At 40.6% G+C, this 21,174-nt stretch overlaps 1 protein-coding gene across 1 annotated transcript in view; it reads left to right on the top strand.

Moving 5' to 3' along the window:
* Window positions 1–14,568: 14,568 nt before the first annotated feature.
* Window positions 14,569–21,174, top strand: part of LOC135737375 (SH3 and cysteine-rich domain-containing protein-like) — a 29,943-nt gene continuing 23,337 nt past the window's right edge. Inside the window, exons 1-2 of the mRNA XM_065255162.2 lie at window positions 14,569–14,644; window positions 19,429–19,529. Coding sequence (XP_065111234.2) covers window positions 19,470–19,529 — 60 coding nt within the window. The 5' untranslated portion in view covers window positions 14,569–14,644; window positions 19,429–19,469. The remainder of the gene's footprint in view (window positions 14,645–19,428; window positions 19,530–21,174) is intronic.

Consider the following 21,174-nt stretch of genomic DNA (forward strand, 5'->3'; position numbering starts at 1 on the left):
CTTCATTTCGCTGAGAAAGCCGGAAAGTGTGACCGGCCGAAAACAGCAGGGAGCAGCCCTTTAGGGAACGAGGGTTACATCCGTAACTGAGACGTTCCCTTTCAGTCGGTCACTACGACATCACGTCGTGACCGACGAATTGGGAATCCCTACCAAAACGCCACTGGGGCTGACCTCTTCCAGTGTCTGCATAAAGCCCTCCGGTTCCACTTAAGGAGATGGAGAATAGGATATAAGGCAGAAGGCCGGGCACTAGATGTTCCTTTAACCCCACAGTAGTGCCAGCGACTGGGAAGTGCCCTATCTGAGCGGGATAGGAATGCTGCGGGGCGTTAAGGGCTGATGGTGGGCGAAAGTCAACCGTGGTTGAGAATAGACAGCCGTGGCTGTGTAAGCAAAGCAGGGCTCTGCTGAGGGAAACGTGGGCTACTCACAAAGGAATACTCAGGAACCCGGTGGGACGCAATGTGGATGCCCGAGCCAAACACATAGGTTCGCGAGGATGCAGCTAGTGAGAGGCTGACAGCAGATGCTCCGCAACATCAGGCTGCCAGGTGCAGCGGAGGAAAGTCAATCAAACCATTATGCATTTTGACTGGATGGCCTTCCATACTGACAGTTATTGTGTAGCATCAGTCGGGGGCTGCAAGCCGACATGCGAGCTGGTGCTCAGTGATTTCCCAGATGAGGAGAGAATGTGAGAGGAGACCGGCTCGACACGAACACTGTAAAACCTAATGAACGTGTTAGGTGTCGCCCAACCAGCAGCTCTGCAGATGTCTGTTAGCGAGGAACCGCGAGCGAGTGCCCAAGATGAGGCAACACTTCTAGTGTAGTGAGCTCTCAATTTAAATGGACATGGAGTGCCCTGCAGATTATAAGCAAGGGCGATAGTGTCTACAATCCAATGAGACATCCTCTGCTTAGTGACAGCTTTCCCTCTCTGCTGACCACCGTAACAAACAAAGAGCTGGTCTGAGGTCCTGAGGCTTTGTGTGCGATCCACGTAGAGGCTCAGCGCGCGTACAGGACATAATAAAGCCATGGTTGGGTCTGCCTCCTCCGGGGGCAGCGTTTGCAAGCTCACCACCTGATCTCTGAAGGGAGTGGTGGGAACTTTGGGCACGTAGCCTGGTCTGGGCCTGAGTGTTACGCTCGAGACAGCAGGACCAAACTGAAGGCACGAATCATCGATGGAGAATGCATGGAGATCACCTACCCTCTTAACGGATGCCAATGCAAGCAGGGTCAGAGTTTTCATTGATAAAAACTTCAGACTCACAGAGTGCAGAGGCTCGAATGGGGGTCCCTGCAGGGCTTTCAGCACCATGGACAGGTCCCAAGGCGGAATTGAGGGAGGGCGCGAAGGATGCAGCCTTCGTGCGCCTCTTAAAAATCTAATAATTAAATCATGCGGGCAACCGATCAGCCGTTTATTTAAGAGTGATGTGCAGATATCGTGGCAACGTCAACTTTAATGGTGGAGGGTGACAGCTTATCTAACCGGTGTTGAAGGTATGTAAGCACGACATTAATAGGGCATGCTCGGGGGTCTTCGCGTTGCGAAGAGCACCAATCGACGAACAGGTTCCATTTAAGCGCGTATGCATGTCTAGTAGACGGCGCTCGCGCTGCGGCGATGGTGTTAGATACCGTTTGCGATAAATCACCTAAACCTTGCGCGCGCTCAACGACCATACATGGAGATCCCACAGGTCGGGGCGCGGGTGCCATAACGTGTGGCCCACTTTTCTTCACTGTGAGGCATTAATTTACATAGCATAAAGTACAGAGTAAAGTGTTTAACTTTGTCCTTAGATTTTTACCTATGCATTTTCCACTTAACCAAACCATTTCCAAAATATCATGGTATTGTCTTGAATGTAAAAAGTATAAACATGACAGCAAACTGTTACCATATAATGCATTAGGGGTGTGCATTGGCACTGTCCTCACAATTCGATTCAATTACGATTCATCAGGTAACGATTCAATTCGATTCTACGATGCATTGCGATGCATCAAAATTCTACTGTACACAACAAGGCAAGTGCAACTATTCTCAACAAAAACGGAAGCTTAGCAGCTTTAAGACAATGGCAATTATATACCTGAGATGAGAATTTACACACAGTGTAAGTCTTGTCTAGTTGCCCATTAACTTCGTAGAATCCGAAATGTGCCCATATGTCCACTTTCCATGGAAAAGGGTGCGTTTTTATTTACCCGTCTATCACTGTCATCTCTCTCCGCCTCAGCCATCTTGATTGTTGTTGTTATGCCCCCGGAAGTAATTGAAACAACTTTATTGTCCACTCGAGGCCAGAAAATAAACAGTGACATACATAATCGATTATGGCACTTTGCTGCATCGATGCTGAATCGTGCATGCCCGCATTGCCGAATCGATTATTGTTGACACCCCTATAATGCATGCATTCATTCATATGTTAATAACTGTAATTATTAGAACATATTCGTAACATAGAGACTTTATTCAGAATGCTATTTTCTTTAAACGAGAATGAAGTGATGGTTTTATGTTCATTTTGATGGTGAAAGAATGTAAAGATCTGTTCTTTAGTAAGCCAATACTTTGCAAAGCCATGCTGTTTCCTTAAAGAATTTTTACGATCATCCCGGCTTTCAATGAGGGTGAAGGGGTTCGAAGAGTGATATGAAGAAATGGTGTGGACCAATCAAATTGTCCTTTTCCTCTCAACTTTGACACTGAGGTTGGCAATAATAGATGTCAGTCAGTTGTCTTATCTAATCGAACTGGACACCTGTTTGTGTTAACCCACCAAAAATCCAGTCCTAATGTAGCAATTTGGGAGGGGTCTGGAATGCTTTGTTGTACACTGTTCACTATAAAGACAACTTTCAGATTTGGATTTTTATGAAAATCTTCCAGAAGATTTTTTCTACTAATATATTGATTTGGAAGAGAAATCTAGATGATTGTTTCTGTCTCTTTAAAGGTGATTTTACACAGCTTTACTCCTTTTTTTCTATATTTAAATTCTTGCTCTGATTTTTTGATATTTACTATGGATTTTGACCCAAATGAAGTTAGTTTTCTGGATCTGTGGGTAATCAAAGAAGGTAAAACAACTCCCAAGCTAAAAACGTGCATTGCTGAGCATTGTAGCACAATTCGATGTAGAAACATGAATTTTCCAAATTTTCCATTGGCTGCACATTTTGTTGAGTCTAACCATCCCATTATGTAGGTATTGAGTGAGTTCTTTTACAGAGGAGAGGTGGGTATCTTAATCGTACTTTACTCAAACGTGAAGCTTACTGGATACATACATTTAAACTCTTGCTCCTTACGGTCTAAATGTTGACTTTGATCTAAGCTGTTTTCTATGAATGTTTTTTTATATATTGCTTCGGCAGAAATTACGTCAAGCAAGCGCTTTCAGTACTGAATCAGACCTGCACATCAGTTTTACTCATTCCCCTTTACAAAAGTGGTTAAACTAAGACACATTTGTAGGATGTCTGATGTGAACCGCTCTCTTAAGGTCATTCCACTGGTTAAGGTCTGGGGTTTGACCAGGCCACTCCAAATGGCGCATTTTGTTTTTCTTAATGGATTTACATTGATGCTTAAGGTCATTGTCCTGCTGCATCAACTACCTTCTATTGAGCTTTAACTTCAACTTTTGTTTCATCAGTCCATAAAATATTTTCCCAGTAGCACTGGGGTTTGCCAAGATGCTCTTTTGCAAACTTGAGGCTCACAGCAATGTTTTCCGGGGGAGCAGTGGCTTCATCCATGGTGTTCTGCCATAGACATTATGCCTGTTCAAAGACTTGCGTATGGTAGACTAATGAACAGAGATGTGTGCCAGTTCCAATGATGTCTTCAATCCTTAAGCTGTTACTCGTGGATTCTTCATATTCTGCGTTATGCTTTAGGAGTCATCTTGGCTGTGTGCCCACTTCTAGGAAGGGTAGCTAATGTATTAACTGTCTCCATTTATAAACAATTTGTCAAACTGGAGATTGATGGATGTCTTAACATTTTGAGATTGTTTGATATCCCTTTTCAGACTTATGGAGTGCAACAACCAGGGCATGAAATTAACACCCGACCACGCGCCAAATGCGGGTGGATATTGCAATTGGCGGGTAACACTGTCAAGCTACCAGCCACATTGGCGGGTAGCCAATGTGAATCAGTGATGCGCGGGTCATTGTAGAAACAACCCACTCCCGACCGACATTTTCAACTAACCCGCCTGCAATTGTTCAAAGTAGTTTTTAAACTCGACCGACTGACCGCGGCCTGAATATCATTAAAATATTTTTGGATGACTCATTTCTTATCAACCTGCGCATATCACTGATGCAAATTGAGTGATTCATTGAGAGGATGCGACTGCTGTTTAGCAACGTTCATGCGATTGGAAAGAAGATGAGGCACTTCTCTGACTACGTTTTGATGTATAAAACTGTTGGTGAGATAGGATGAGAAAGCAATGTTGACATAGACTATAGTATAATCACAGTTGCACAGATGTGTAGTGCTGCTGTGACGGATCAGAACTCTTGATGTGTAAACTTTAGAGAGAGTTGCCCTATTATGCCTTATACTGTAGAACATTAACATACATTTTGCGAATGAAAAACAACGTATGTGCGGCGTTTATGTGCGCAGTTTGTGCCCCCTCTGTCTCTGTGTGCGAGCGTGGGGTTTAAGGGGACTCAATAGTGCACATCGGAGAGACTCGTTCCTAAAAGCATGCTACATAAAATCTTTCTGCTCTTGACAGGGCACATATAAACAAAATGATCTCAACAGTATTAATTTTCTAATAAAACATTTCTTTATGTCTTAAGTGTATGTATAGAGAGTCAAAAACGAGTCTGTGCTGGTCTTAAAGAGACAATAACCTCAATTAACCTACTTAAGTCTGTGTCATTAATGTTAATCAAACAACCTAAGACAAAGATAAATTCACGTTTGTAGCTCTGAAAAAAATTTATATTTAATTCATACAATAAAGACAGTGTTATCATTCACTATTCAGGCAAAAAAAAAAAAAACTGGCTGGTAAAAAGTCTCTGTGGCAGGTGGTCAAAAAGGTTAACTTCAGGCTCTTGATCAGATATCTGTAGATAGGTTCATAAGAGCTTATGCATCTAAAGGACAGCAATCTTAAAATGTTTGAGTGTCTTTTAATCAATCAAAGTTGCACTAAACCACACCTTTAAACTAATTTTATTAATTGCACTCCAGTTTGCCAGCTTCTGACACAAATTAGCTTTCATTAAAGTAATTAGTCTATGGGTTCACTTACATTTTCCTCCAGCACTGTGAATGTTTAAAGGAATAGTCTATCCATTTTCCATATTAAACTATGTTATTACCTTAACTAAGAAGAGTTGATACATACCTCTATCATCTTAGTGCGTGCACGTAAGCGCTGGGGCGCGCTGCGACACTTCGATAGCATTTAGCTTAGCCCCATTCATTCAATGGTTCCAAACAGAGATAAAGTTAGAAGTGACCAAACACATCAACGTTTTTCCTATTTAAGACGAGAGGGAGAGTGTTACTGCGCCGAGTCGAAGTACTCCCAAAAGTGCTATTCCGCCATACAATATAGTTACCCTTTTAAATCCGCTTAGAAAAGCGCTACGTTTTATTTTGTGCCACCATACTTGCTCGTATAACTACTCGTCTTAAATAGGAAAAACTTTATGTGTTTGGTCACTTCTAACTTTATCTCTGTTTGGTACCATTGAATGAATGGAGCTAAGCTAAATGCTATCGAAGTGTCGCAGCGCGCCCCAGCGCTTACGTGCACGCACAAAGATGTTAGAGGTATGTATCAACTCTTCTTAGTTAAAGGATAATTCCGGTATTTAACACTTTGAGTCTCATGTCTGGTTTGTCATTGACTTCCATTCTGAAGCAGTCAAGAGATGCTTCTAAACGAGTCAAAAAGTCAAGACACGACCCATTGTCAAAATTTCTGTGTCCATCACTGTAGTTCATCCAAAACAAACCAGAAATGAGACTTAAAGTGCTAAATACCTGAATTATCCTTTAAGGTAATAACATAGTTTAATATGGAAAATGGATAGACTATTCCTTTAATGGGTGTTTTCAGAAAAGACACAAGAAACTAAAATGATTTGTGTGTGGTCAACTTATGTACATTGTGTTTTTCTATTGTTGTGACCTAGATGAGGATCAAATCACATTTTATGGTAAATCACTGTAGAAAGACAGTTTATTACTAGGGGTTCATATACCTTTTCTTGCCACTGTAAAACAGACTTTATTAATAAAGCTAAACTCCAGGAGGGTAGAGAGACGAGAATAGAATCACTCCGGTTCGCTATTTAGGGAGTCCAGTGAGAACAGGGAACAATCCAAAGATGAGAGCAGGTGAGTGTTTTTCTCTCCTTTTTTATATGAAACTGCTGCGTATCATAATAATAATCAGGGCTGTGCACAGGGGGTTGGCCCAGTGGCTAGAGCCACTGGAAGGCCATTAGTGCATAAATGTAAAAAAAAAAATGTGTACTCCACCGCCTCGATAGCTGATGTCAGCCTCTCACAGATATATTCTCTGTAATCCTTTGTTAGACTAGGTGCCGACACTGTGTCCCCTACGCCGGGTTCATATGTGTGTAAACTCTGTGGGGTTAAAATCCTCAAAGTTTTCCCTTAGCAGAGCCCCGTGTTTCATATTTATATGTCATCCAGTTAAACCTCCTTAGGGGATGGTTTCCGCAGTGTTCCTAGTCTGCCCAGACTAGGTCGCTTCCCCAGTTCACTGGTTCACTATCGTGATATAAGGTACAGGTAGCGACCGGCCTTCCGCAGAAAGCCTCAGGTCTGTCCCTTACGTAGAGGGAGGAGGGCTTTTGCAGGCACTGGAAGGGTTCAGCTTCAGTGGCACTTTAATAGGGATTCCCAATACTGAAAGGTAACATCTCGGTTATGTATAGAACCCTCGTTCCCTGAAGGAAGGGAACGGTGACTTCACATCCCATCGCCACAGTTTTCTGTTCCATTGCTGTTAACCAGGACATGCACTGATGCTCGGCATTCTCAGCAAATAATATAGCTGATTTGGTAATGCACCTGCTCCGAATTTAATACCAGCAGGGTGGCGCCAGCAGATGCAAATACCTGCATGCCTTTTTCATTTTGTTAGCTTCTCGAAGTAGATTGGTCTTTCCCAATTTGTTGGTCACGACGTGACGTCACCGTTCCCTTCCTCCGGGGAATGAGGGTTACATAACCGAGGCGTTTTTAGCACACTTTGTAGATAAAAAAAACAATGTTTTCACAAAAAAGAGAGAAGAGAAAACATAGTTTGTCAACATTTTTGAAGATTTATAATAGGATATAGTGTTAGTGTTTTTTGTCATATCAGATGACCTTGAAATATGAAAACTACATTCTGAGAGCTTTCCAGTGATATATAATATGTCATGATTTTTTAGGTTTAGATTAGGGTTTTAGGGTTATAAATATGTGACCCGTCATGGAAACCAGGGACACAAGTCGGCAGCACAAGTTTCGAGAAAATGAGAATCAAAGTTTTTTTTTTCAAAATTTTTGATTTTCGTTTTATTGCAGAATCTGTTACTTGAGATCACGAAGAAGCCTCTCCATGTTTGAAATAGCAGTTTATGTATATTTTAAAGCGTACATTTTGTGGTTGAAATAGGCTTGTTTTTCCAGAGATTCTAGCGTGCAGCGGATGGCGTCATTGTCTGTGTGTATATTTACATACTGGATAAGCTTGTGTTTTCGCCTCCGCCCCCAAAGGGAACAGCGTGACTACTGAATAAGGATAGTTCGCCCAAAACTGAAAATAATGTGATTAATGACTTACCCGTATGTCGTTCTAAACTCGGAAGACCTCCGTTCATCTTCGGAACACAGTTTAAGATGTTTTAACTTTAGATTTAGTCCGAGAGCTTTCTGTTTCCTCCATTGAAAATCTATGTACGGTTTCCATGTCCAGAAAGGTAATAAAAACATCATCAAAGTAGTCCATGTGATATCAGTGGGTCAGTAAGATTGTGGTGAAGCATCGAAAATACAGTTTGGTCCAAAAATAGCAAGAATTACGACTTTATTCAGCATTGTCTTCTCTTCCGGCTCGAGCGTGAAGTCACGTGACTTGTAGTGACGCGGCTGCCCTGTTCCTCAGACATGTTTGCTTAGTTTTATTTATTTTTTTCAAACTTATAGCGTGCGTCTCCCCAGACTGTAAATGAAGCTCGGGCGCACAAAACAAAAAGAAAAATAAAAGAAGCTAGGGCGGAACAAATAACAGTCAGCCGCATCGTACGTCAGCCGCGTCACTGACTTTATGGGGCGCCGCAGTCGGATGACGTCAAAGCTCTTCAAGAAATCTTACGGAGTAGTTTAATTTCAACTCGCTCTCGCGGTACTTTGACGTCTTGCAGCGCAGCATGAAGTCAAACTCATAAGTTACACAGAGACCCTATTTTAAATACAAAATTTGAAGGCGGGTTCATGTGTTTAACGGAACGCAAATACCGGACTGTAATCTGATATACCCTTACATGTTTCGATGTAAATGGACCTCAGATTGTATATTATATTGTATTACCAGAAGTGCATGCGAAATCTGATGTAAACAATAGACTATATATCTATATTTCACGGATTATACGCATTTGTGGACAAAAATCATTGGATGATTCACACATCTGAAACAGACTGGATTCGACTTGTGATCCCCACAAAGGTAAAAGTCCTGTTTATTTTTGCATGTTGTTCATTCGGACTTCTGTAATAAAATATTACATATGATGCTAGATTCTGTATCTCAAAACGGCTTTACAGGGGGTATGGCTTAGCTAAATGAGATGTTAATGAGCCCTATTGTCTCTCCAGCCAGGGAAAAGGGAAAGTGTTAACTTTTTTCTTTCTCAAATTTCTCAGCATTCTCTTTCTTGAATGTGTTACATTCAAATGGCCACAACTTCTCCAAATCTTATCAGATTTCCATGTGTTACACATCGTTAGAAAGCTTAGAAACTGCACTTTCAGAATCTATGAATAACTCAAAATGCGCCAGATCCGACTTGTGTCCCTACTTTCCGTGACTGGTCACATATGTAAAAACAAATTTGCCCTACCTGTGACCTTTTAGAAACTGACTAATTATGTCTCTGTCATAATTTTCCCAAAACGTGATGAAATATGAAAACTACACTGTTTGAGCTTTTCAACGATATATAGTTTGTCAAGATTGTTTAGGTTTAGAACACGCGCACACGCACACACACACGCACACACACACACACACGCACGCACGCACGCACGCACGCACGCACACACACACACACACACACACATTCTGGTTTCCATGTTTTGTGGGGACATTCCATAGACGTAATGCATTTTATACTGTACAAACTGTATATTCTATTCCCCTTACCTACCCCATTGCCTAACCCCAACCGTCACAGAAACCCTTCTGCTACTTCACATTTTTAAAAAACATCATTTTGTTTGATTTATAAGCTTGTTTCCTCATGGGGACATCAAAATGTCCCCACAAGGTCACAAAAATACTGGTATTCCTATCTTTTTGGGGACAATTGGTCCCCACAACGTGATAATTACCAGGTCACACACACACACACACACACACACACACACACACACACACACACACACACACACACACACACACACACACACTCTGGTTTCCATGTTTTGTGGGGACATTCCATAGACGCAATGCATTTTATACCATACAAACTGTATATTCTATTCCCCTTACCTACCCCATTCCCTAACCCCAACCATCACAGAAAACTTTCTGATACTTCACATTTTCAAGAAACATCATTCTGTTTGATTTATAAGCTTGTTTCCTCATGGGGACATCAAAATGTCCCCACAAGGTCACAAAAACACTGGTATTCCTATCTTTGTGGGGACAATTGGTCCCCACAACGTGATAATTACCAGGTACACACACACACACACACACACACACACACACACACACACACAGACACACACACACACACACACACACACACACACAAACACACACACACACACAATGTTAATGTGTATATTGCTTTCAGCTACATCTTGTAAAATTTTAAATGTAAAACCAATCATTTAAAATGATTTACAAGTTACAAGAACACTATAATTATTAATCATGGCAGTGTTAAGAACACATAATATGTATGTTTATTAAAATAAGCATGCTAAATATATTTTCCTTAACCACTTCAGACTTGATTTTTTAGGTGTTTAATCGGTGCACCTGGTTTTGATTGGTTGATCAGTATTTTTATTGGTTTGAACCCCACAAAAAATTGTATGTCCATTCCAGTGGATGCAGAGCCTGAAGGGGTCAACTGCGCAAAACTGTCACAGTAAAAAAGCTTTAGTGTGCAGATGGTTTTTTTGGGAATTATGCACTTGACCGGACCTTTTGCACATCCCGGGTACAGAATTGATGCGCCTAAATTATCATATAAGCTATGTTTATGGGCTTCCTGGGTGCAGAATTGATGCACTTGAAGCATCCTCTCCTGGGAACCCTCGCTCCGCAATGGAAAATTCATAACTGTTAAAACATCATGTGAATTGCATCCATCCAACGGCTGACTGAGACTTTATATAATCAGATCTTTAAAATAGCTTACAGTTATCGTGTGTGTGTGTGTGTGTGCATGCAATTTTAAATTGTTCAAGAAAAACACACTGCAGTAGTATCGGATCAGCAGGTATCGGTATTGTACCACTGTCCTAAAAAATGGCTAATGTCTTCCTTTTTTTTGAAGTCCCTCCTTCAGAAATACATAATGAGTTCTGATTGTGTAGTTTATTTAGTGTATTGTGATTCGACAGCAGCTTAGCTTAGCCAGAGCCGTTTGAGCTTAGCTGGTGACTGACGTATTCCTGTGGGCGGAGGTTAGTAAAAAACTCTAATATTGACGTCATTCAACCGGGAAGTAGAGGACTGTAGTAGTTCTAATCGGCCATTCACTGTAGGCTTTAAAAGGGGAATACTGTTAAAGAAAATATATCACTTGGCATTGAACTTTGCGCTTTATAATTTTGCAGGTATTATTTATGCTCTAACAGCAACATTACACACTAACTAAAGTTTGAAAAATGGGAAAAGGAAAAACAGGACCTTTAAGAGCTGCGGCATATGCATACAACAGACCTGTTAGAAAGACAGGAGAATATTAAGAAGAATAAAGTTTATCTGTTTTTAAATATGTTGAAATTTATAGGGTAGTGTGACAATAATTATCTAACTAATCAAATTTCTATGACTATAGATAATAGTACTTTACATTATATAGAGTATTATTTTATTATTATAAGTGTTCCAGATCGCTAGAATCCTCTCGGTGCTCCCCGGAGATCAGCATTTTCAAAACACTTCGTGTTCAAGGCTGTTGAACTGAACCTGACTCTTTCCCCATTGCACCACATGCAAAAGCCAAAAAAATACATGGCCGACGGGCCACCACCGGTGGCTGTTCGACCGCACAGAACGTAAATATAACACAACCAAATCTTTCCTGAAACCATGACATTGGTCTATTCTAGTAACTATTTACCATAGACACTTACAAAATTGCATAACTGATTTCTTTAACGTTTATCAGATAATTCTTTGATTATTTGGGTTATTAGAAATAAGGTTTTCATCTTATCAGAAAGAGAAAGCATTCTGCCATAAATTCAACTCAGTCACTTTTCTATTCTTTGCATTTTAGATTAAGGGCCCTATTTTAACGATCTGAAACGCAAGTGCGAAGCGCAACGCGCAAGTGAGTTTGTGGGCGGATCTTGGACGCTATCCAACATTCCCTTTAAATGCAAGGGCGCAAGTTCCATGGCGGGTTGCTATTATTATGACGGATTTACCAGGCGTACGCCAGGAGCAGTTCACAGCCGAGGAGACCCACGTTCTTGTAAGAGCAGTCAAAGACAGAGAAGTTATTTTGTATGGGGATAGGAGAAACCCACCCAAATCAGCGTAGGTTAAACAGGCGTGAGAGGAAATAGCCACAGTCTCATCAGCTGGCATATCGTTGCGCCAAGTGCTACAATGATGTCAGGAGACGGGGAATCCCAAGCTTGCCAGCATAAATCGGGCACGCCGTGTAACGGGAGGTGGATCTGTCTCTACACAGACGCCAGCAGATGACATCCATGTGTCCACCCTCACCGCTGAAAGGGTTTGGGGGCTTTGAAATCGGACCCAAGAAACGCAAGCAAGGTCCAACCCCAAAGTACTCTTACAAATCAAGTTCATATACATTAAGGTTCCTTATGAAAACATTTTAATTATTATTTACATAAAATAAACGTAATACAGCCACACAACAAACTTATGAAAATATTTTAATCGTTATTTGCATGAGAATTTTTTAACGCAGCCACACAATAATTAAAAACTATCACCACAATGCTCACCACTATGATTCCCCTTATCTCGTGTATTAATATTTTTAAGTGTAACAATTTATGATTTGCAAAAATAACTGTTGCATCTGTGTAGATTAGATGCAAAGTGTATGCGCGTTGTGCACGCTATACATTATGGTCAAGCATGCGCCCTTAAAATAGCATAATGAACAACGCGCAACGCACCACTGACTTTAAACTTTTTTTTTCTGGTCAGTGGCGCAATTGTTTTTTGAAACTGCAAAATAGCATCAGGGATGGTTTGCGCCGCAACACGCCTCTTTTTTTGCGCTGAACCTCCCAGGGAGCGCAAGTTCATTCCCTAGTTTGCCGACGTGCGTCTGTGGAGGGAAAAACCCGCTGTGCACCGGTGCAAAATACGAATGATACATTGCTCACTGACAAAGTCAATTGTGCTGGGTGCAAGATAGGGCCCTAAATCTTTTTCTATTCTTTAGTATTTTAGTATCATTTAGTAGTGTTTTTAGTTTTTTTTGTTTATCTTTTGTTAATAAATTCAATTGTATTACCATTGTGTCTTCCTTGTGTTGATAATACAGTTAAAGGGTTCTACAAGCTGGACCAAATCTCACAAAATCCTTCAGATAAATTAGATGACAAACTCCCTCTAATTTACATATTTTCTTATTTGTTGAATGATCTATTTAGATAATTCTTATTGTTAAAGTGAAATTATTTAGCTGGTGCCTTGAAGTAGAGGAGGGAGGGGTCATCTGACACACACACACCAGGGTTATTTTAGTTTTTATTTTTATTCAGTTTTGTAATGTGTTATTTTATTTCAGTTTAGTTTTAGTTCTTCTTAGTGGTGCATAAATTGTTTTGATTTCGTTTCTATTTTTTTTTTTTAAATCATTACTTTTAGTTTTTATTTAGTTTTAGTCTTTAGCGTAATATTGTGGTTGTGGTGGTCAAAAGTATACATAGACCTCGCCAAATCTGGAAATGTTGAAAATAAGAGGATCTAATTTTATTTAGTCCTGCCAATCAAAGTGGAGGAAGGGTGGGACAAATACAGCACTAACCCAACACTCTAAATTCTGTTGGGTTATTTTTTTCTGGGTAAATATAATATATATTATAAATATAAATATAAATTTTTGGTAATAAAATAAACCTATGCTGGGTTGTTGTTAACCCAAACATTAGTTGTAAGCATTTAATTGAAACAACCCAGCATAGGTTTATTTATAACCCAACATGTGTTCTGTCTTATATTTACCCAGCATTGGGTTAAAAATAACCCAGCAGAATTTGAATCAGCACATCCTACTTGTACAAACTTATGTCTGTGCACAACAACTAAAAATCAATGCAAATTTTAATGTGTATAGCAACAACCCTGGTTATTGCAGTGCAAAATTCCTAATGACTGCACCTACTTTGTCTTCATAATGTTTCCAATAAAGTTGTTTATTGTTACAAAAACACATTAAAGATGCATCATTTTTTTCAGAGGCTGAAGTGACTATTATAGGATTGCATTAGAGAGTCTGCACTGTGCATGTGATGTTTGATTAATCGATGGATAACTGGAATCAGCTTGTTGTAGCAGATGGGGCAAATGAGCACTATGGCAAAATTATTAAACCGTGAGGCCGAATGTTTCTCCCATTTTATAAATGCAATAGTTTCATTTATATAGCAATTAAGTTTTGGTGCCATGTGTAAATGGCTGCTGGAAAAGCAAACTTTGCATTTGCATTTTGCATTTCACGAGTGAAGGTGTTTAATACCAAGTGTTGCACAGAGATTAAATACAATAGTTTTCAGCCGGTCTCAACATGGTTGTGTGATGTATTGTTTAAAACTAAACAGAATTCCCAATCTATGTAAAAATAAGCTTTTATTAAGCTGTTGAATTAATTTGAGTGGGCATAGTTTTAAACAGTAAGTACTACTTGTAGTTTTATGTGTAAAAGTCCTCAAGATAAAAAATAGTGAGTGCATATTTCAGTACTACAGTAAGGCGCTTGATTTTGCAACCTCTGTAATGCTGTTTTTCATTCCTTTTTTTCTCTACAGTTTGTTTTTGGGTGCAGTTTTAGACAATAAACGGAGTAGATTTGTATTGATGTATGCAATATTTGTAATGCTAGAGGGATTCTTTCCTGTAATTTTTAGCTTGCCAAGGGGGAGCAGGCAAAGTGTTTGGTAAGTCTCTATAATGATGAATAGATTCCTCTAGAAACAGAAGTACCATAACCTCACTCTCACACCCCACCCACCCTCACCCCGCTGCTGTTGTCATTATGACCTGTTCAGCACGCTCTAAAAATGTGTATGGTAAAGTGGCTTCTCAGGTGGTTATTATTGATAATATATTTTAATACATATAATTAATTTCTCTTAATAAATTGCTGTCAGTTTTGCTTCTTTCTTGGGAGCATAGGGAAGCTGACATTAAACGATAATAATTCCTTTGATTAGTATTTATTATTTGTTTATAATAATAATAATTAATTACATTTATATAGCACCTTTCTGCAGCAGCACTCAAATCACTTTAAATATGAAAGGGGAGAAAATAACCCAGCATTTTTAGAGTGTGCTTAGCTGGGTAACCAGTCTTGGGATACAGGGTGATATGGCTGCTGGCAACACAGAGCCAGTTATTTAATTTCTGAAAGCAGTTAGATGTTATAATTCTCGTCTCCCCAAAGATAATTAAAAAATGCATCAGAGTGTCAGATATTTTGTGAAAGAAATAGGCATTTTGTCAAATAGTTAATGAAACATTCTACTAAAGGACTTAGAAACTATTGTTTTATTCAAGTTTTTTTAAGACATATTTATAGTATATTTATTTAGATTTAAATATACACCCTATCAACATGTTTTATTTGTGCATCTTGCACAAGCAGGTGAAGTAATATAGTGTGACAAAATGGAGGAAAAAGATTAATAATCTTTTTTAGACTGATAGCCTGTGCCATCCATAGCTGTATGCTTTGCTTATGTTTGTCCTCTGCTGTTTCTCTTTTAGCTAAGCATTAACATCTGCATATTCCTGTTTCCAGTAATACTAATATTGCAGAAAATGTTCTGCATGTGTTTCTGGGAACTGAAGCCATACTAATAAAGAATAATCTTTAAAGAGCCCCTATCACATTACTAAAAAGAACGTTATTTTGTTTATGTTGTTCATGTGGTTTATGGTAAAAAAACACATTATTTTCCACATAACATACATAATTGTTGCTCCTTTATGCCCCTGTCTTTTTAAAACTTGTTGATTTTTGAAGCTTATTGTTCTGAGAAAGTGTTGTGTGCTCTGATTGGCCAGCGTTCCAATGCATTGTGATTGGCTGAATACCTTAAGCGTGTTCAAGAAATGTGACACTACTTACCATATTTGGAAGATCAGCTCCCAACAGGAGATAATATTGTCTTTTTACCTTATCAGTACAAGCCTGAATCTGATCCAGAAAATGCAAATGACCAAGCTGATTGATCAACTTTGCCAGCGTGGCTTAAGCAGAACTTAACAGATAGATATGGGTTAGGATATTATGGTGGAAGTATCATAATGTGCATCGAGTCCACATCAACTCGCTGCGGAAGTAAACTGTTGCCTTCAATTCTTGCATTCATTGTAGTCCAAGAAAAGAGATTTCAGTTTGTCCAACTCGCATCATCGTAGACGTCTTGGTTACGACTGTAACCTCCGTTCCCTGAGGGAGAGAAGGAGACATTGCGTCGATGAAGTGACACTAGGGGTTTGACCTTGGATGACCAATCGCTCTGATTCTCAATGTAAAGGGCCAATGAAAATTGGCAAATGAAATACGAATGGAATTTACATACTGTGACTCCGCCAGGAGATCTGGGTATAAAACAGAGGCCGGTAGGTGATTTCATTAAGTTTTAATGCTGAGGAGCCAATCTAGGACCAGCTTGTCAGGATCCTGCCAAAACCTTGTCTTGTTTTAATATTTAGTCCAGTATGGCAGGGTTCTGACAGTACAATGTTTTTATGGGGAATGCGTGGTTTGTATTGTGTATACTAAACCACGTATTTCCCGTGTCTCGTCACTTTTTACCTGCTCCCTTGCTTGTTGTTGTGTTCACCTGCTGTCCTCATTAGTTCTCCCTATTTAAAGTCCTTGTGCTCTGTGTTCTGTCTACGTTCATTTTGTTCTGTTCCTGTTGTGTAGAGTTCCTGTTTTTGCTCCTGTTAAATCCTGTCTGGATAAGTCTAGTTTTGTCCAGTGTTTTTGTTTAATGTTGCATAGTATAGTCTAGTCCTGTTAGTGTTTAGTTTTCTTGTTGTTTGCCCCCTCGTGGGTTTTTGTTTCTTCTTGTTAATAAATATCAGTGTTTTTTCTATGTGTGTCTGCGCTTGGGTTCGTTCATTGAAAATTCCTGACAGAATGAATGTAGCACAATAGAACCCAGCAGACGATATGGACTCCAACCTGTCTTTCAGAAGAGCCCACCAGGCTCATGTGTTATTTGGTTTGTGCCAGAAGGGCAGAGATGTCAAGGACTTTGCCTTTGAGTTCCTGAGAGCATCGAGCGGCTCTGGCTTTCGCGAGCCAGAGCTACAGCTTATTTTTAGCAGTTGCCTGGATGAGCCCCTCACCAAGTATGAGCAGCAGATAGTGAAACCCCTGTGCTTCCCCGACACTGTGGAGTTCCTAATGAACCGTGAGTCCAGGGGCCCTATTGGAGCTTCCAATCCTGCCCCTCTTGCTTCCATTCCGGAGGGTCACATCCTGGTTGTTGCAATGTTTGTGGACCCTGCTCTCACCACCTCTGCTCCCGAAAGCTCTACCCAGCCTGTCGACCTCCAAAGGAAACAAGAGAGGAGGATTTCGTGGGAGTCGACATCAGAAGGATCCTCCACGGAGCCTGTCCCTTCCTCCGCAGTCCCTTCCATTCCGGAGGGTCACGTCCTGGCTGTTGCAACGTTTGTGGACTCTGCTTTCACCACCTCTGCTCCCGAAAGCTCTACCCAGCCTGTCGACCTCCAAAGGAAACGCGAGAGAAGGATTTCGTTGGAGTCGACATCAGAAGGATCCTCCACGGAGCCGGTCCCTTCCTCCTCAATGCCCATCTCTACTGCCTCTTTCTCGGCTCTGCGGCCACGGAGGAAGAAGCGGAGAAAGGGAGCATTGGCGTCACTGACGGCCACAGCCTCCCCTGTCTCGGCTCTCCAGCCAGCCGCAGCCTCCCCTGTCTCGGCTCTCCAGCCAGCCGCAGCCTCCCCTGTCTCGGCTCTCCAGCCAGCCGCAGCCTCCCCTGTCTCGGCTCTCCAGCCAGCCGCAACCTCCCCTGTCTCGGCTCTCTAGCCAGTCGCAGCGCCCCCTGTCTTGGCGCCTGTCTCGCTTCCGCTGCCACCCGCAGCATCCCCTGTTTTTGTCGCTGTTTTGACTTCACCGTCTGCCACACCCTCATCACCCTGCCCTTCCTCCTGGTCCTCAGTCACTATCTCTATGCCATCCAGCTGCTCATCTCCTGTCCCGAGGAGCCTCAGACCACCTTCTGTTCCCGGCTCACCCTCACCTTTCCCATTTTCTGATTCCCCTCAACCCTTAAACCCTGCCCTGTTCCCTTCTGTCCACCCTCTGTTGCTCCTCCCAAGAAACTCGTCAAACTTTTACGTCCTACACAGACCAAGCCCTCAGCTACACCATGTGGACCCAAGACTCGCACATGGCCGGACCGGGGTCTCAAGAAAGCGTGAGAGAGAGCTGGCCCCAGTTCGAGGCACCCATTGGCGGCAGAGAAAGCTTGCAGATCCCCAACCCTCTTGAGGGCAATCAGGAGGGCCGTCTTCTGAGAGAGGGCACTAAGCTCGACTGATACCAAAGCTCAAAGGGAGGCTTCTGAGGTCCAAAAGGACATCGGAAAGGTCCAAGAGGGATTGAGGCTATACCTAGGAGGGCTAAGACTTCTAGCACCTCTGAGGAATCTGGCAACCAGGTTGTGCTTCCCTACAGATTACCCGTCCAGTAAGACGTGGTTAGCCAAAATGGCAGCCACGTACACCTTTGGGTTAGCCGACAGAAGGTTAGCTAAGTCTTTCGCATCCCGTCCAAGAGCCAGACATGAAATTCCAGAGGTCTGGTTGAGGGTGCAGAGTTCCTTCCTTAAGGGGACCTGGCCAGGGAGGAACGGTCACCAGGAGTGTAAACTCAAACCATGAGCACGTGGACCAAAAAGGGCCGCCCTGCTCTTAACACTCCTTGAATAGCCAGGAGAGATTGCGTCTTTACACCAACAGCCACAGAGCAGGAGAATCTTCAGGCGATATATAAGACCCTCATCAGGATAGGCTCCGAAGAACATAAATTAAATGAAACACCTACCAGCCTCTGTTTTATAACCGTATCTCCGGGCAGAGTCAAGGTATGTAAATTGCATTCGTATTTCATTCGCCAATTTTCATTGGCCCTTTTCATTGAGAATCAGAGTGATTGGTCTCCCAAGGTCAAACCCCTAGTGTCACTTCATCGACACAACGTTGAGTGAGTGACAGAAGGGAAACTTTGTTTTTTTTAATTTTGCAGATCGTTAACATGTACTAACACACACTTACACACCAAAAGAAATGTAAAATCGTGAAAAGCAAAATAGGGGCTCATTAAAGACAACAGAAATGTTTATTTACCTGGACAAATGTGACCCTGAATTTTAGCTTCACTTTAAAAAAAATTCTGATAACCTGAGCACGTGCAGAATGGCACTTCCTTTGATATCAAACCCTCATTAAACATTTCTTCATAAATAGCTTAAATTTAGCCAAAACAGTTGTAATTACCTGTTGATTTTGTGCACATACTGTAAAATACATTACACTGCTTATTAGAAACAACTAGAACATAATGTATACAAAGTACTGTTTTTGAGTGTATTTTTGTGTATTTATTCTGTTTTGTGCAAATATCTAATTTCAATACTGTATTTAGCCTGAAAATGACTTAAACTGACAGGTCCCAATGCAAAGCTGGGTCTCCGATGCAAGGCCTGCAAGATGGGCATCCACCACAAGTGCCTGGATGGAGTTGGACAGCAGAAATGCATGGGAAAACTGGTTAGAAATTGTTACACTCTGTAAATTATTATTGTTTGTGTTACACTTAATAATAATAATAATTAATATTTTAAGTACTACTCTGGAAACTGAATGTGGAGCGACCAGGGATGTAACGATGTTATACATTTCTTGTTATTGCGATATCAGATTTAGCATTAATGGCGAATGCTGCTAGTGACGAAGGAAAAGAAACGCATATTCTGGATCGGTATCAGGGCTGATCCCGGCTTTTTGGCTGGTTTGGATATCAGATCCAGGACCGATCGAATTCCCATACTGTTCGCTAGCCGAGGCTGTTACTGACAAGCTATTAATATTTAAAGGACAAAGTATTATAAAAGCACCATAAACGTTTTTATCAGGCTTGTGCACAATTCAGAATTTCAGAATTGGAATACATTCAATTCATGAATTGGAATTTGAATTGAATTTACTCCGCCCAACAGGAAGTTGAATTTGAATTGGAATTAGAATGACAGGAAGTGGAATTAAATTCATGTCAATTCAAAGAAATTCCAAAGTCAAAAAATCTCACAGAAAGAATCTCACATACATTCAGTGTTAGGAAAGTTACTTTGAAAAATTGTTTGGTAACCATTTTAAATACTTGGTTAAAGTAAAGCATTCTGGAAAATAAAGTCCACAAAAAAATCAAACTTTTTTAAATAATCAAATTATTTGTTATGTGACTAGAGTTTTTAACATTAATTGCTGGGGAAAACATTTCCTGTTAATGTAATCTGTACAAGTACTTCAAACGAATATAATTTATGTAATGCAATCATATCTGACATTTAATACTGAAAGCTTCATTTTAACACTTCACTTACTGTATAATATGCATATGAATTTCTTTGAATTTCTATTGAATTTCAATTCTGCTTCCTTTAATTCAAATTTGAATTGTAATTCTAGATCCTGTTTTTGACATCAATTCAAATTCAATTCAAGAATTGAATTGGAATTTAGGAGTCATTCTCAATTCAATTCTGAATTGTGCACATGCCTGGTTTTTATGCAGTATACTGTATTACAAGTCTTCTTAATTCACTGGATAGCTTCATGTGAAGGAACAAACGCACATTCAAAGATATTTAACTTCACAGAAACTCTGTATTTGCCACTGGGTTAACCCACTGGTGAAGCGGACGAATAAAACTCGTCATTGACACATGCAGAAACGATAAATGTCGGCTATTTTAATGATCTGATTTAATAAAGGATGGATGCAATTCACTATGTGCTGAGCACCTGACCCATCTGTTTTTTATTTGTGTTATTAACTTTCCATTTCGGTCAGAGGATTCCCATGTGAGGATGATTCAAGTGCAATAATTCTGCACCCAGGAAGCCCTTAAACGTAGTGTTCAGGATGATTTAGTCGCATCAATTCTGCATCCGGGATGTGCATTAAAGTTCAGGTCAAGCGCATAACTCCCAAAATAACCATTTGCACACTAAAGCTTTTTTACTATGAGTTTTATGCAATTAACGAAAATATATTTACAGTAGCATACTTATTTGATCAAACTCACATACCGTAAAACTTCAAATAATAGCCCTGTCACGGAGAACAAAGAGGACCAAAGGCAAATTAGCAGGTGAGTCTTTTGCTTTAATATATACAGTTCGAGCCGTACAG

The sequence above is a fragment of the Paramisgurnus dabryanus genome, chromosome 17 (assembly GCF_030506205.2).
Source record: "Paramisgurnus dabryanus chromosome 17, PD_genome_1.1, whole genome shotgun sequence".
In the NCBI taxonomy this organism is placed as follows: Eukaryota; Metazoa; Chordata; class Actinopteri; order Cypriniformes; family Cobitidae; genus Paramisgurnus; species Paramisgurnus dabryanus.